The sequence below is a fragment of the Poromitra crassiceps genome, assembly GCF_964638095.1.
Source record: "Poromitra crassiceps genome assembly, chromosome: 8".
NCBI classification, from domain to species: domain Eukaryota; kingdom Metazoa; phylum Chordata; class Actinopteri; order Beryciformes; family Melamphaidae; genus Poromitra; species Poromitra crassiceps.
The window spans coordinates 44,021,905-44,038,145 of record NC_139629.1 but is presented as its reverse complement, the minus strand read 5'-3'; the positions used below and the strand labels follow the sequence as shown (position 1 = coordinate 44,038,145).

Below are 16,241 nucleotides of genomic sequence, written 5' to 3'. Positions count from 1 at the left end.
AAAATCAACAATAAACAATAAAACCAGCAGCGGGATATTGGATAAAAGAGTAAAAGAATAAAACATTAAAATAAGAATAAATGAAAAGTAAAAGAAATAAAATAAGAAGGTAATACATGGGGCTAAGATGACCGTTCCAACTTGTGCAGCGTCACCTGCCTTGGTTTCAGCGGTGGTTTCATTCCCAGCCTTAGCTCCAGACAGACAGCAGACCAGCAGCAACAGCGGAACAACCACAGTGACCTCCATTACACTTGTAATCTGCTCTTCACCTGTGTTGTTTCAGTTCATCTCGGCCTTATACTGTAGTGTCTTACCCCGTTCAGTCACACACTGTACACTGGGAAACGGGTTTATTCACTTTGATTTATTGATTGATTTATTAAGGTGTCATGCCCTTTTGTCATTGAGACATCATTGTTCCTCGTTCCTTGTTCCCAGAGCAATTTAGAGAGAGAGTGGTGTCAGCGGAGGACCAAAATGCATGACTCATTTCATTAGCCAATGAACAGCCAGGAAGGGGTCGCGCGCTACTTTTGAATGCTAAATTAAAGCTGATAATGTACAATTTGATTTAAAAAAAATCCCTTTCAAAGTACAACACAAACTGTCCATTTTGCTGCAACTCGCCAGTGCTGCTTAATCCAGGACCTTACTTCCTGGTAAAAAACTGGTCTCTGGAATGGGAGATGTCGTGACTCTTCTATACATGGCTCTGCTTGTTCCTATTCGTAACCCCCCCCCCCCCCCCCCCACAGGCTGAATGTGCAGAGTTATAAATAAATAAGTCACCTTTGCTGGTAGTTTCATTTGATTATTAATGCTGTGAAACTGCTATTCAGCATTTTCACATGAAAAAGGCAAAAATTAGTCACCCAAATCTGTTACCCTTTGGATGCCTGAACTCTCATGTAGAAAACCATTAGGATTTTTGAAAAGGAGGAGACGAACACAGTGTTTTGCACGACATTATTTTTTTTATGATCAAGTGCAACAACCAACAACGACAACACAAACCAATCCACGTCTTAATTCATGGTCATCACCTAGAAAAAGGAAATCATAAAGAGATGTTTTAAAATGGTATTCCAGAGGGAAAACTCTGCACTGGATGCTTCTTATGTAAAGCTGTGACTTAGGACCCAGGTGCAGAGATGACAGACACAAGGAGCAGTTTTACGTCTTTTACTTAGACTTTCAGGCATCAAAAACAAACAAGGAATCTCGTGAAAAAGGATAACAAAGATAGCCTAAACTGTGTCGGGAGCACCGACGGATAAAGTCAATATTTCCCCAAGGAGCCAGGAGCAGGGACAGTCCAAGGAATCTCTCCCATCAGACGAGAGCAAAGAGAGGCACAGCTTCAGGAAGGTTAGGATCAGCAACGGGTTCTGAAAGCAGAAGTGATTATATAGTGTGCCAACCAGGTGCAAGCAATCACAGTGGGATTAGCAGGATTACGTCATTGATCACTCATAGGCTGCCTTCTCCCGCTCCTGTTAGTGGCGCGGGAAGATTGTCTAGTACCACGGACAGCATCGGCTTGGCCTCTGCGTGCTTTGGCCGGTTCAGCACTCTGGACAGTTCCTTCCCTATAGCTCGTAGCGGAGCCACCAGGCCGGACTCCGATGGGTGTGTCATTACCCCCCTCCCTAAGGACGCCACCTGGCGACCCCACGGCTTGACCACGTTGCTGGAAATCCTGGATCAGGGTGCGGTCCATGATATTTCGAGCCGGCACCCAGCACCTCTCCTCTGGCCCGTATCCCTCCCAATCGACCAAGTACTGCATGCTGCGGCGCACCCGGCGTGAATCCATGATCCTCCGGACCGTGTACACAGGTCCTCCCTCAACCCAGCGAGGAGGAGGGGGAGGTGGGACAGGGGGGGACAAAGGACTGGACACCACAGGTTTTAATAGGGACACATGAAATACAGGATGGATTTTCATGGCAGCAGGCAGTATTAATCGGTACGATACTGGACCAACCTGTGATGCCACTTCAAACGGGCCCACGAAGCGCGGGGCCAATTTCTTGCTCTCCACCCTTAGTGGAAGGTCTCTGGAGGACAGCCAGACTCTATCCCCTGGCCGAAAAGGGATTGACGGCCGTCGCCGCCGATTCGCCTGCTGGGAATACCTGGTCCTCGCTCGTAATAGAGCTGCTCTGGCTGTTCTCCAGGTCCGCGCACACCGCCTCACAAAGTCTGTTGCCGCCGGTACCCCCACCTCAGGTTCTTGATCTGGAAACAGGGGCGGCTGATAGCCCAGCTGGCACTCAAACGGGGTCATGCCTGTGGAGGAGGACTTCAGAGAGTTATGTGCATATTCTGCCCACATGAGATGCGAACTCCATGATGAGGGGTCGGAAGCGGCCAGGCAGCGTAATGTAGTTTCCAACTCTTGATTTACCCTCTCAGTCTGTCCGTTTGACTGAGGATGGAAGCCTGAGGAGAGACTGGCAGTGGCACCAAGGAGTTTGCAAAAGGCTTTCCAAAACTGCGCAGAAAACTGAGGACCTCGGTCAGACACTACATCACGTGGGATGCCGTGCACACGGAACACGTGATCCATTACTAACACTGCAGTCTCCCTCGCTGAGGGGAGTTTGGCCAGGGCGATGAACCGTGCTGCTTTAGAAAAACGGTCCACCACTACCAAAATAGCCGTTTTTCCCCCCGAGCGAGGGAGACCCGTGACAAAGTCAAGAGAGATGTGAGACCAGGGACGTCGTGGAATCAGCAACGGACATAGCAAACCTGCTGGACGCTGACGAGGACTCTTGTGTTGTGCACAGGTGACACAGGCTGCCACAAATAGAAGTACGTCCCCGCGGACGTTGGGCCACCAGAATCTCCGGGCGATAAAGTCCAGGGTGCGCCTCCCCCCTGGATGTCCCACCAGCCGAGACGAGTGCCCCCACTCCAACACCCGGGTCCGCACCCCCGGAGGGACATACAGGCGGTTGCGTGGACAGTCCTCTGGCCCTGGGTCAGCATGCTGCGCCGCCTTCACCTCCGTCTCAATCCCCCATATGACTGGGGCGATGATCCGAGATGGTGCCAGGATGAGCTCCGGCTCAGCACCCTTATCTGCAGAATCATACTGACGGGACAGTGCGTCGGCTTTGGTGTTTTTAGACCCCGGCCGATATGACAGAATAAATTCAAATCGATTAAAGAAGAGGGCCCACCTGGCTTGGCGAGAGTTCAGGCGTCTGGCACTTTGGATATAGGCCAGATTCTTGTGGTCGGTCCACACCACAAACGGATGCTCCGCGCCTTCCAGCCAATGCCTCCATTGCTCCAATGCTTCCTTGACAGCTAGAAGCTCCCGGTTGCCCACGTCATAGTTTCTCTCTGCCGGATCAAGCCTTCTTGAAAAAAAAGTACATGGATGCAACTTGTTATCAGCAGGGGAACGTTGTGACAGAATGGCGCCCACCCCCACCTCTGATGCATCCACCTCTACTACAAAAGGCAGAGCTGGGTTTGGGTGGATGAGGACGGGGCCTGTGGTAAATAGCTGTTTCAGTTTGGCAAATGCTTCAGCTGCTTGGGGAGTCCAGCTAAACCGGGCGGGCAGTTTTTTAGTGAGAACATTCATGGGGGCTGCGATGGAACTGAACCCTCGGATAAACCTGCGATAGAAGTTTGCAAACCCCATGAAACGTTGCACTTGTTTAATGGAGGCAGGCTGGGGCCACTCCAATACTGCACGCACCTTTTCAGGATCCATGGATGTTCCGGAGGGGGAGAGGATGTAGCCCAGAAAAGGTACTGTGTTTAGATGGAACTCACATTTTTCTGGCTTGGCGTACAGATGGTGTTGGAGCAGTCTCTTTAGGACACGACGCACATGTTGTACATGTTCCTGACGGGTCTGGGAAAAAATAAGTATATCATCGAGATATGCATATACAAATTTATTCAACATGTCCCGTAGAACGTCATTGATGAATGCTTGGAACACCGCAGGGGCATTTGACAGTCCGAAAGGCATTACCCTGTACTCGTAGTGACCAGTGGGCGTGATGAATCCTGTTTTCCATTCATCCCCCTCTTGGATACGTATCAGGTTGTATGCATTCCGTAAGTCAATCTTGGTGAAGATGCAGGCCCCCCGCAAGTGTTCAAAGGCCGTTGCTAACAGGGGGAGAGGATACCGGTTTTTAACAGTAATGTCATTTAGCTGCCTATAATCAATGCAAGGACGGAGTGATCCGTCTTTTTTCCCCACAAAGAAAAACCCGGCTGAGGCAGGGGATGTGGAGGGCCGGATGAAACCTAACTCCAGTGCCTCCTTTACATCTCCATGGCTGCAGTCTCTGGTGCCGAAAGAGAATATAAGTGTCCCCTGGGTGGACTTGTCCCTTTTAACAGCTTTATTTGGCAGTCATAAGACCGGTGGGGAGGAAGAGTAGTGGCCCGTCTTTTACTGAACACTTCTTTGAGGTCTAAGTATTCAGAGGGAACATTGGTTACATTTATAGACTCACTTTCTTTCACTTCCACGCCCCGAGCTGCTTCTTCTGGGGTTTTTAGACATGAAAACTGACACAATGGACCCCATTCCTCCACCTGGCCTACTGCCCAGTCTAAGCGGGGATTATGCTGCGCTAACCATGGATAGCCTAGGACTAGAGGCAACGCTGGTGAGTCAGTTAAATGGAAAGAAATCTCTTCATGATGTTTTCCCTCTAACACTAATGTGATGGGAACAGTGCAGTGATGTATCTTACCAGACCCCAAGGGACGCCCGTCAAGGGCTGTAATATCCACTGACTCCTCCAGTGGGCGTGTTGGGACACCCCACTGTTTTGCCCAGGTTTTATCCAGGAAATTCCCCGCAGCACCAGAGTCAATGAAACCTTTTAGAGAATGTGTGTTGGAGCCCCAGGATAACGTGGCCGGTATGACCATTCGAGATGGGAAAGAGGGGAGTATAGAGACACGACCCGTCAGTAGCTCCTCTTCTACTGGCGGGCCCCGTCTTTTACTGGCCTCTTCGGACAACGTCACTCCACAATATAGGCAACAGCCCTCCTTCATGCGGCGAGCCCGCTCCTCCGGTGACAGCCTCGCCGCGCCGATCTGCATGGGCTCATCTGTAGGGAAGATCGGCGTGGGAGACACAACCCGACCAGTTTGCTGTCCCAGGAAACTTCCTCTCCTCTCGCGCCGCCGCTCCCGAATCCGGTTGTCTACCCGGATGGCCAGTTTGATGAGTTCCTCCATATCGTCCTGCTGCTCCCGGGCGGCTAGTTCATCTTTGATTTCTTCAGAAAGGCCTTGCTGATATGCGGTGAGAAGAGAGGGAACGTTCCAGCCGCTCGCTACTGCCAGTGTGCGGAACTTAATTGTGTACTCTGCCACCGTCTCGCTCCCCTGTCTGAGGGCGTACAGCCGTTTCGCTGCCTCCTGGCCTGTCACGGGATGATCAAACACTCTGCGTATTTCTGCAACAAAGTTGTGAAAGTTCTGGCAAGCCGCCGCCTGCTGCTCCCATAACGCTGTTGCCCAGGCCAGTGGAGGTCCAGACAGGAGCTGTGTGACAAACAAAACTTAAGCCAATTCATTAGAAAATGTCATGGGCTGAGCACTAATGGCAAGTTCACATTGAACCAGAAACTGTCTACATGTTTCCGGGTTGCCTGAATATTTCTCAGGTGGTGGCAGGTTCGGTTCTGGGAGACGAGCGGAGCTGAGTAGCGCACTGGTAGCGGGAGCGGACGGGGTGGAGCTTGGAGCTGCCTGGGTCTGTAGCGCGGCGGTGAGAGTAGCGAGCGTAGTCCTCATCTCCTGCTGGTGAGTGCTGATCTGCTGGATCTGCCGGAGTGAAGGACCTACTCCCGCCATGGACTGGGAGAGGGCTCGCAGATTGGCCTCCAGAGATTGGATCTGGGTCTGTTGTTCGCCCAGCGTTAATGTCTGCATTTGAAATGCGGTGCGCAATTGTTCCATCTCTGCTGGGTCCATTTAATGGCTGATCCTACTGTAAAGCTGTGACTTAGGACCCAGGTGCAGAGATGACAGACACAAGGAGCAGTTTTACGTCTTTTACTTAGACTTTCAGGCATCAAAAACAAACAAGGAATCTCGTGAAAAAGGATAACAAAGATAGCCTAAACTGTGTCGGGAGCACCGACGGATAAAGTCAATATTTCCCCAAGGAGCCAGGAGCAGGGACAGTCCAAGGAATCTCTCCCATCAGACCAGAGCAAAGAGAGGCACAGCTTCAGGAAGGTTAGGATCAGCAACGGGTTCTAAAAGCAGAAGTGATTATATAGTGTGCCAACCAGGTGCAAGCAATCACAGTGGGATTAGCAGGATTACGTCATTGATCACTCATAGGCTGCCTTCTCCCGCCACTGTTAGTGGCGCGGGAAGATTGTCTAGTACCACGGACAGCATCGGCTTGGCCTCTGCGTGCTTTGGCCGGTTCAGCACTCCGGACAGTTCCTTCCCTATAGCTCGTAGCGGAGCCACCAGGCCGGACTCCGATGGGTGTGTCATCTTAATCACAATATATCTACCGTAATCTACACTCATCTGAGCCACACACTAAAAGCGATATTTAGATGATATTATTCTTGTGCATGTATTTTATGATCATATGTACAAACATGTTGCAATGTAAATCATTCTGGTAAATGACTGCATTTATCACTGCTAATATAACAAACACAACATCAAACATTTTATATACATTAACAAACAAGACTTCAAACCTTTTGGGGGGTAAATATTGAAAAGTGGGATGAAGATGTAAAAGTACAAAATGAAACTTTTTGCACAGGACCCTTTGAATGTTTTTTAATAGTCTCATGCCAACAGCAGCAGTCCAGTTCCTCCCATATTTCACTTTACATTGTATACACACACCATATGTAAAGGTTCAAGCAACAAGTAATACATGAAAAATGTTCAGGATCTACATGTTGAAAACTGGAATCAGGTGATGCTAAATGTACAAACGTTTTGCACAATAGCCTCCAAATGTTTTTTAATCATTTCATAGCCAAAGCATCTCCCACCAACTCTTCTATTGTTTGCTGTTCAGGGAAATCTAGACCAAAACCATGACAGTGTCATGTCCTGCATTAGCCAAGAACGGAAAAAGTATTATATTATAGGATCATTTTCATTAAAGTCGAGACTAGAGTCTGTTGTTGTTGTTGCTATACTCTGCATTGTCCTGAACACCCAGGAAGGAAGACGGAAGGAAGCAAAAGTAAATAAGATATATGTTTATCAGGCTATAAGAATACTATACTTTGCCATAAAGATACTCAGAGCTATAATTAAATGACATTGAAGGACTTGTTTAAGACACTCCTATTACTATTCATTTATACTATTATCATAAATGTAAAAATGCACAACTCGATCATAGAGTAAGAAATCAAGTGATTTATCCATTGTGTTACATGGTGAACAGCAGATGACCACTGAAGGTGCTGTGGTGATTTACATTGTCAAACATTCTTGTGTTCTGATAGAGACGCACAACTACAACATCTCCAACCTCCAGATGCAGGGAGGCACCGTTAGCGGAACTCCCATAGCCAGCTGCCTGTTGTCCCCACGCAATACATATCTGCTGTCCATTCTTGACCAAGACAGCACCTGAAGCATTTCCATGTCCCCGTGCACTCACGTAGAACTCGAAGTGGTAGGCACCTCTCACTGGCGCAATGAAGGAACCTGAAGAACATTTTGTTGTACTTTTAAAATCAACTGATACAACATGTGACAAACAACTTGACATAAAATTGATCGCTGGAAGTCATGAGTTTGTAGAATACCTGTGTTTGAGTTGTAGGCATTTCCAATGTTAGTGACGACGCGTTTGTAGACTAGAGTGGTTTTTCTGTTATATGGCCCAAAAGTCTGATCGCCTGAAACCACCAGAGAGGCTGAGAAAGCCACCTGAGAGACTGAGAGAGAGCAATGTCATATCTTTTAGTGTGGCCAAGGTTGAAGCAATGAGATTGTTGCAATAAAATGTTTGAGTTTGTGTCAAAATTGCTGTCTAAAATGTAGACGTTTCAGTCAAATTGGTGACATTTAGTCTACATTGGACTTATTTTAAAATGTACTGTACCAACGTTTTGTGTGATTTAAACGTTATTTTTTGTGAGATCCACAATTTTTAGGTAGGGTTCAATTATATTGTTTTTTTCATAGTTTTATTGTCAGTCTTACCTTCTCTGTCTCTCTTCAGAGCCTCCACCTGGGTTTTCACAGTAGTGAGTTCTACTGCTTGTGCTGAAACCAGGTTAAGAGAAAAGAAAACAGTTAAGTGACATACCTCTCCTCTAATGCAGTGGTTCTCAAATGGGGGGAAAAAAACATGTATTTAAATATTTGACAATTGAAAAAAAATGCAATGGTCAATACTCATTTGGCTATCTTCCAGGCTTGCTACAGTCAGTGAAAACTTGGAAATTGTGATAGAACTTGAAACTTGTGCATTGTAGTGTTTACTGTCAACTTTAGAGTAGCTATTGGCCACTGGCTTTATTCACAGAAAAACAGGTGGATCTTCACCATATGTTTGTTTCTTCTCTTTTACTGCACCTTCAGTCTCCTTAGAAATGGTTCGAAAGCATGTTGTGCATCATTCACATTGACTGTATAAATAATGTCATTCAACAAACAACACAACAACCAGTCTATTTTGGCATGGGGATTTTTTTTAATGCTAACATGTTAGCCTTCCTTCTGTCATGACCTGACATAGGCTACGGTACCTTCATTCTGATCCTTCAAGGAACCCATCTTCATCTTCAGTTCAGCCATCAAGATGCTCATGTCTCCCAGCAAGCTGTTGATGGCAGGTGGACAGCTCTGTTGGAGGTGAGAATAAGTAAGTAAGTAGGTAAGTAAAGTTTATTATAGCACCTTTCACAGAGCAGAGTCTCAAAGTGCTTCACGTGATCAAATACAGTTAGAACAAGTACATTGAATAGTAAAAGAAAAACACAAGCAAGACAAATAATAATACAGAGATAGATACACAGAGAGAGGAGTGTGCAGCGTCACCTGCCTTGGTTTCAGCGGTGATTTCATTCCCAGCCTTAGCTCCAGACAGACAGCAGACCAGCAGCAACAGCTGAACAACCACAGTGACCTCCATTACACTTGTAAGCTGCTCTTCGACCAGTGTTGTTTCAGTTCATCTCGGCCTTATATACTGTAGTGCCTTACCCTGTTCAGTCACACACTGTACACTGGGAAACAGGTTTGTTCACTGAGGAGACAGAGACATATGTGTCACAGTATGTGATTGAATTACGGTAGTAGGTTTGATTTGATTGATTGATTGGTTTATTAAGGTGTCATGCCCTTCGTCGAGCCCAACCCAAACGGGTTTCCAAGACACACACTAAAGTACAATAATAATACAACATTGACACATGTACAGTGGTACAATTAAATAAATAAATAAAACAGATTGTAGGACATTGTACTGCTCAGACAGCAATACAGAGCAATACATCAATTACTAAACAAAGAGTTTTGCCCTTTCTCCCAAGCTTTACAAATAAACTCTGCTGTGGGGAAGGTTCCTTTTTTAAAGCATAACTCAAGTTTCACATAATCGTCCAATTCAAAGAAGTCAGCATAAATGGAGGACAGTTTACTAAAGAGTACTTCCCTAGCGTCATCATAAGCAGTACAGTAGAACAGTAAATTAATTTCATTTTCAATTTTGCGTAATTCACATAGTAAACAGAGTCTATCTTCTTCAGGGGTTGCTTTATACCTACCAGTCTCTAGTGCTAATGGAAGAGTTCCAGAGCGCAGTTGTGCACACAGATATCCTTTTCGTCTGTTCAAGTCAAACTTCACATAGGGCTCTACACTGTAACTGTCTTTTATGAGACGATAAGTTCTTAATTTTGGTTTATACCATAGGTCGACAGACCATTTATTTTTATACATACATTACTGAACATATTACTCATAGTCTCTCGGGTGTCACAAAGTAGCTTGTTATGAAAAATAAAAGACAAGTCCTTTGAGTAAAATATGGATTTCAATTCATTTGCCCAAGGGTGACTATTGGCAATGTCCCAATTAAATATATTTTTAGTGAGTCTCTGGTCAGACATTCTTACCAGCCTATTCCAAAGTCAAAGCATTTGACCCTTGTGTCTGATGCTTGAGGATTCCCATCCCATGTCGCCACTAATGGCCAACATTGGGGTGAGTTTATGAACTCCCAGAAAATAACGGATGGCTCTAAGATGCACAGTATCACAGACTGAGTGTTCATCCTGAGTGTCCCTTGATCTGGTTTGGCTTAACCAGATCATTTCATTCCAGCTGAACGATACCACGACTCTGGTTTTCAACTCGGTAAATTGATCCAGGTTTTCTAATCAAGTTGAGAGCGCATGTCTGTCGCTTTTAGTGGCTTAGCGAGCTAAACCACTAATCTTGCTTCGTGGTATAGGCCTCTGTAGTTGCTTTTATGTTTTGTCTGTTAACAGGATCTGTATATATAGCTTCATTGCTGTATTGCTAATACTGGTTGATTAGCCTTTATGGTGATCACCTTTAGACTTGTATATCTTATTCTTATCTCTTTCTAAATTGCTTTTGTCTTAACAATATTTTTTTATTGTATTTTATCTGTCACTGTCAGTATACACCTGTCTCAGTTCTGGTTGTGTCCCAGCTGCCTTCAAGCATGATTTGGTACAGCCGCTCATCAAAAAGAAAAACCTGGATCCCTCCATTCTCTCCAACTTCCGCCCCATCTCCCAACTACCCTTCCTCTCTAAAGTCCTGGAGCGAGCTGTATACATCCAGCTACAATCATTCTTGGATAGGCATAACATCCATGAAAAGTTCCAATCTGGTTTTAAACCGCGTCACAGCACCGAAGCGGTTCTCCTGAGAGTGCTAAATTACCTCCTCTTAGCCGCTGACTCCGGTAGTCCTTCCATCCTGGTACTTTTAGACCTCACAGCCGCCTTCGACACCGTGGATCATAACATCCTACTGTCCCGCCTTGAGCATGTTGTAGGCTTCTCAGGTGTCGCCCTAGATTGGTTTAGATCAGTGGTTCCCAACCTACGGTACGCGTACCGTAGGTGGTACTTGCGCCCCCTGCTGGTGGTACTTGGAAGGCTCTGTAAAAAAAAAAAAAAAAAAAAAGTTTTTGTGCAAAATCCATGGTGGTCATTAGTAGTAGTTTTCAAACATGTGAAAGTGAAATAATAATAATAATTATTAATATTATTGGCAGTGTTTCTCAAGGTAGGTGGTACTTGCGCCTCCCCCTGCTGGTGGTACTTGATCCCTGGAATCCCAATATTTAAATTATGAAATAAACCCAACTTTAAAATCAATTGTAAAACATGTTTATCTATCAAAATAATACTACGAATTAAAATAAACTTGTGATCATTGAAATTGAGGTTTATTTTGTTGTCTTGAGATTTAGAAACAAATATTTGTTTCTGACGGACACTATACCTGTTGCGCATGCACATTTACCTGCCCGCCCCGCATGGTTACACAAGTGGTGAACAAAGACGAGGAGGGATGCTAAAGTGGATCAAAACGGGAGGGAATCGTAAAAGAGCTGTAGTAGAGGAGAGCAGCAACGATGAAGCACAAGGAGGTGAAGACAGCAGTCAACCCAGCACAAGTGCAGCTGCAGGTTGCACATAGGCTGCAGGCAGGCGCGGACTGCATAATCGGGCACATCGGGCAAATGCCCGGTGGCCTGGCCTGGCCTGGCCTGCAAAAAAAAAAAAAAAAAAATTGGTGCCCCCAGTCAGGCCACTCACTGAACAGCAGGCCAGGCGCTGCCTACTGGTTTACTAGTGGTTTTATTACTTTATTCAGGGTTAAAGTGGGTGCATCTCATTGTAAAATTGGACTCGGCCCAAATTGGGCTTCAAACGGCCCAAATCTGGCTTCAAACGGCCCAAATCTGGCTTCAAACGGCCCAAATCTGGCTTCAAACAGCCCAAATTGGGCTTCAAACGGCTCAAATTGAGCTTCAAATGGCCCAAACCTTTCACCGTCGCCCTACGGACGCCAGCACGTGCATCAGCCCGTATTGGCTTGGCCTGCTTGCTATGTAATGCCCGGCCTGAATTAGAATCCCAGTCCGCCCCTGGCTGCAGGTTAGAATAAATTTGCCTCCTGCGTGAACTGTGCATAGCTGAATAGACTGTATTTTAACGTCGGTCATATGGTGGTACTTGGAGAGCCAACTACTTTCTCAGGTGGTACTTGGTGTAAAAAGGTTGGGAACCACTGGTTTAGATCATATCTGACTGGCCGGAGTTTCTCTGTCCAGTTAGGCAAAATGTTTTCTTCTGTGGCCCCTCTTACCTGTGGGGTGCCCCAAGGGTCGATTTTGGGCCCCGCCCTCTTCTTAGTATACATGTTGCCCCTAGGTGAAATCCTGACAAAGCATAATATGGCCTTCCACTATTTTGCAGACGATGTACAGCTCTACCTACCCCTAAAGGCCAACAAAGGTAAGACTGCACTACATCCACTCCTTGACTGTTTAGCTGAGATCAAAACCTGGATGAGCGCCAACTTTCTCAACCTAAATGAGGGTAAAACTGAGATTATTTTATTTGGCAACATTTCCCCGTCCCCTGTTGCCGATGCCCTAGGCCCTCTCGGCCCAAACATGCGCTCCTCCGTCAGGAATCTTGGCGTGACCTTCGATAGTGCTTTTAAATTTGACAAACAGATAAGCTCCGTGGTAAAAACCAGCTTTTTTCAACTGAGACTTTTAGCTAAAACGAAACCTTACTTCTCTCGAATGGACCTGGAGAGGGTGATCCACGCATTCATCACAAATCGATTAGATTACTGTAATGCACTTTATGTCGTCTCCAGATGGTCCAAAAAGCAGCTGCCCTGTTTACATTTTAAAAACTGTGACAGTTCACACAACTTTAACACGACATGCATATATTATACGTCAAACTCTTGAGCTACTGCTCTCACTCAGAATGTCAAAATATAAGCAATGTGCTGTATAGTTTTTGAGATATTAACGTTTGTTTGGCACAACTCATACTATTAACTGCCGCGGGGTTCAGCATTTCTGGGTGTCAAGTGACGGCACGCTGATTCGTCCTATGTCCTGCTTCACAGTCTTTCTCTGACCTTTCCCTGATTTACTTTGAAAACAACAATTCACTGTGATGCTGTCAGTCTGAGGCTCCAAGTTATGTGGAAATATTAGTATGTTGTTATGGTTGGCTGAGGTATGCACTCTACTGTTAAGACAGTAAGTTAAGCCTGTTAAGACAGTAAGTTAAGCCTGTTAAGACCAGGGGGTTTCCACCTTTTGTCATTGAGACATCCTTGTTCCTTGTTCCTTGTTCCTATAAATAAATCTGAGAAGAGTGCCTTGGTTCAGCCTTTTTTTTAATTATGCATGGCATGTTTTGTTTTCCCTTTATTTGTCACTGGACAGGTTGAATGAGCACGTCCTGTATGTTCTGTACTGTATACGAGGGATCAGCAGAGCAGCATTTTGGTGAACAAACCGCGTCACTGGGTGGTAACTGCAATGGAACCCTATGGAGTCCAAGTGGCGTGAGGCGCGAGTGTCTGACTCTAGCCAGTTAACTCTGTTTACATTTTAAAAACTGTGACAGTTCACACAACTTTAACACGACATGCATATTATACGTCAAACTCTTGAGCTACTTCTGCTCTCACTCAGAATGTCAAAATATAAGCGATGTGATGTATAGTTTTTGAGATATTAACGTTTGTTTGGGCATTGGCACAACTCATACTATTAACTGCCGCGGGGGGTTCAGCATTTCTGGGTGTCAAGTTATGTGGAAATATTAGTATGTTCCAGAATTGAAGATCATTAAAACATCACACACATGCACACACGCGCGCGCACACAGTCACACACACACACACACACACACACACACACACACACACACACACACACACACACACACACACACACACACACACACACACACACACACACACACACACACACACAGTCACACACACATTCATTATTCTTATCAGTAGTAGTATTTTTACATTCTCAAATAAAATTATTTGAATAGGTTTAATTAGTGCATATAGGCTTCTACAAAATCAGTGCTGCTGGTAGACTTTCAAAACCATGTGGAATAGTGATCACTGGTCATGCTTTACTTCCTTCAGTTGAAAGGTTACCTCCACCAACAGAGTTGGCTGGGGAGGTCATGATTTTGTTTTGTTCGTCTGTTAACCCATTGATACCAGATGCAGCATTTGTGTGTGTATCCCTTTAAGACCGCGAACCGCATCACAAATGAGGGATATACACGCAAATGCTGCATCAGGTATCAACCTGACCTTGTAGACAAGGTCATGGGCCTACTTAGAACTCATTCACTTTCATTGCCCACTGGCCAAAAGGGGGTGTGCCAATGGGCATGGCCAATCACAAAAAGGTTCCCAGCCTCCAAACGGATTTATGTAACACAACAAAATGTTATTATGGTTGGCTGAGGTATGCACTCTACTGTTAAGACGGTAAGTTAAGCCTGTTAGACCAGGGGGTTTCCACCTTTTGTCATTGAGACATCCTTGTTCCTCGTTCCTTGTTCCTTGTTCCCAGAGCAATTTAGAGAGAGAGTGGTGTCAGCGGAGGACCAAAATGCGTGACTCATTAGCCAATGAACAGCCAGGAAGGGGTCTCGCGCTACTTTTGAATGCTAAAATAAAGCTGATAATGTACAATTTGATTCTAAAAAAAATCCCTTTCAAAGTACAACACAAACTGTCCATTTTGCTGCAACTCGACAGTGCTGCTTAATCCAGGACCTTACTTCCTGGAACTCTTGAGAGTACTGTAAAAAACTGGTGTCTGGAATGGAGATGTCGTGACTCTTCTATATACATGGCTCTGCTTGTTCCTATTCGTAACACCCCCCACAGGCTGAATGTGCAGAGTTATAAATAAATAAGTCACCTTTTCTGGTAGTTTAATTTGATTATTAATGCTGTGAAACTGCTATTCAGCATTTTCACATGAAAAAGGCAAAAATTAGTCACCCAAATCTGTTACCCTTTGGATGCCTGAACTCTCATGTAGAAAACCATTAGGATTTTTGAAAAGGAGGAGACGAACACAGTGTTTTTGCATGACATTATTTTTTTTATGATCAAGTGCAACAACCAACAACGACAACACAAACCAATCCACGTCTTAATTCATGGTCATCGGTCAAGGGTGGAAAACTCTGGAACACAATCCCATCGGCCATTAGGGAATGCCCAACACTTGGCATGTTCAAGGGTCAAGTGAAGAGATGGCTGAAGTCCACTCAACTATGCACACATCACTAGGGCATAGAATAGTATGTTTATACTATATGTGTTGTATCTCTGTTTTTTTATTCTTTATCTTTTCTTATATCTTGTCTGAGTGAGTCCTTTATGTGGATCTCACTTTTTAGCTGTATGTTGATCCCAAACTCAGGTTTTAGTATCAGACTGTAATTCCTGTATACTTTGCACTCAGCACTTTTCACTTAGCCATGTAGAGCCATGTAGAGCTCTAACTCAGTTTCTCACTTTGCATTGTGTTTATATTTTAATATGTTTTGTTGCACTATGTAACTTTTTACCCCTATTAGGACTACCTCTCTGCATACTTGCACTTTGTTTTGTGTTTACATTTTAAATATGTTTTTGCTGCACTGTTACTTTTTACCCGTATCAGGACTCTAAGCCTATATCATCGGTCAGGGGGACAAGCAATGGAAATCAGTCCTGTGACGGCAATTGTCGTGCATTTGCATTTTTTTTTAAATGTTCATTAATGTACACCTGTCCCCTATCGAACAAATAAACGAATTGAATTGAATCACCTAGACAAAGGAAATCATAAAGAGATGTTTTAAAATGGTATTCCAGAGGGAAAACTCTGCACTGGATGCTTCTTAATCACAATATATCTAATCTACACTCATCTGAGCCACACACTAAAAGCGAGATTTAGATGATATTATTCTTGTGCATGTATTTTATGATCATATGTACAAACATGTTGCAATGTAAATCATTCTGGTAAATGACTGCATTTCCTATGCTAATATAACAAACACAACATCAAACATTTTATATACATTAACAAACAAGACTTCAAACCTTTTGGGGGGTAAATATTGAAAAGTGGGATGAAGATGTAAAAGTACAAAATGAAACTTTTTGCACAGGGA

At 44.8% G+C, this 16,241-nt stretch overlaps 1 protein-coding gene across 1 annotated transcript; it reads right to left on the bottom strand.

Annotated features, from left to right (window-relative positions):
- Positions 1–6,801: 6,801 nt before the first annotated feature.
- LOC310781271 (complement C1q-like protein 4) lies at positions 6,802–9,210 on the bottom strand. Its single transcript, XM_083641859.1, has 5 exons — positions 9,053–9,210; positions 8,757–8,853; positions 8,209–8,271; positions 7,809–7,940; positions 6,802–7,707 (listed from the first exon to the last, which is right to left on the bottom strand). Exons 1-5 carry the CDS (start codon positions 9,140–9,142, stop codon positions 7,427–7,429), a joined length of 663 nt encoding a protein of 220 aa, XP_083497985.1. The 5' UTR covers positions 9,143–9,210; the 3' UTR covers positions 6,802–7,426.
- Between the last annotated feature and the right edge of the window lie 7,031 nt (positions 9,211–16,241).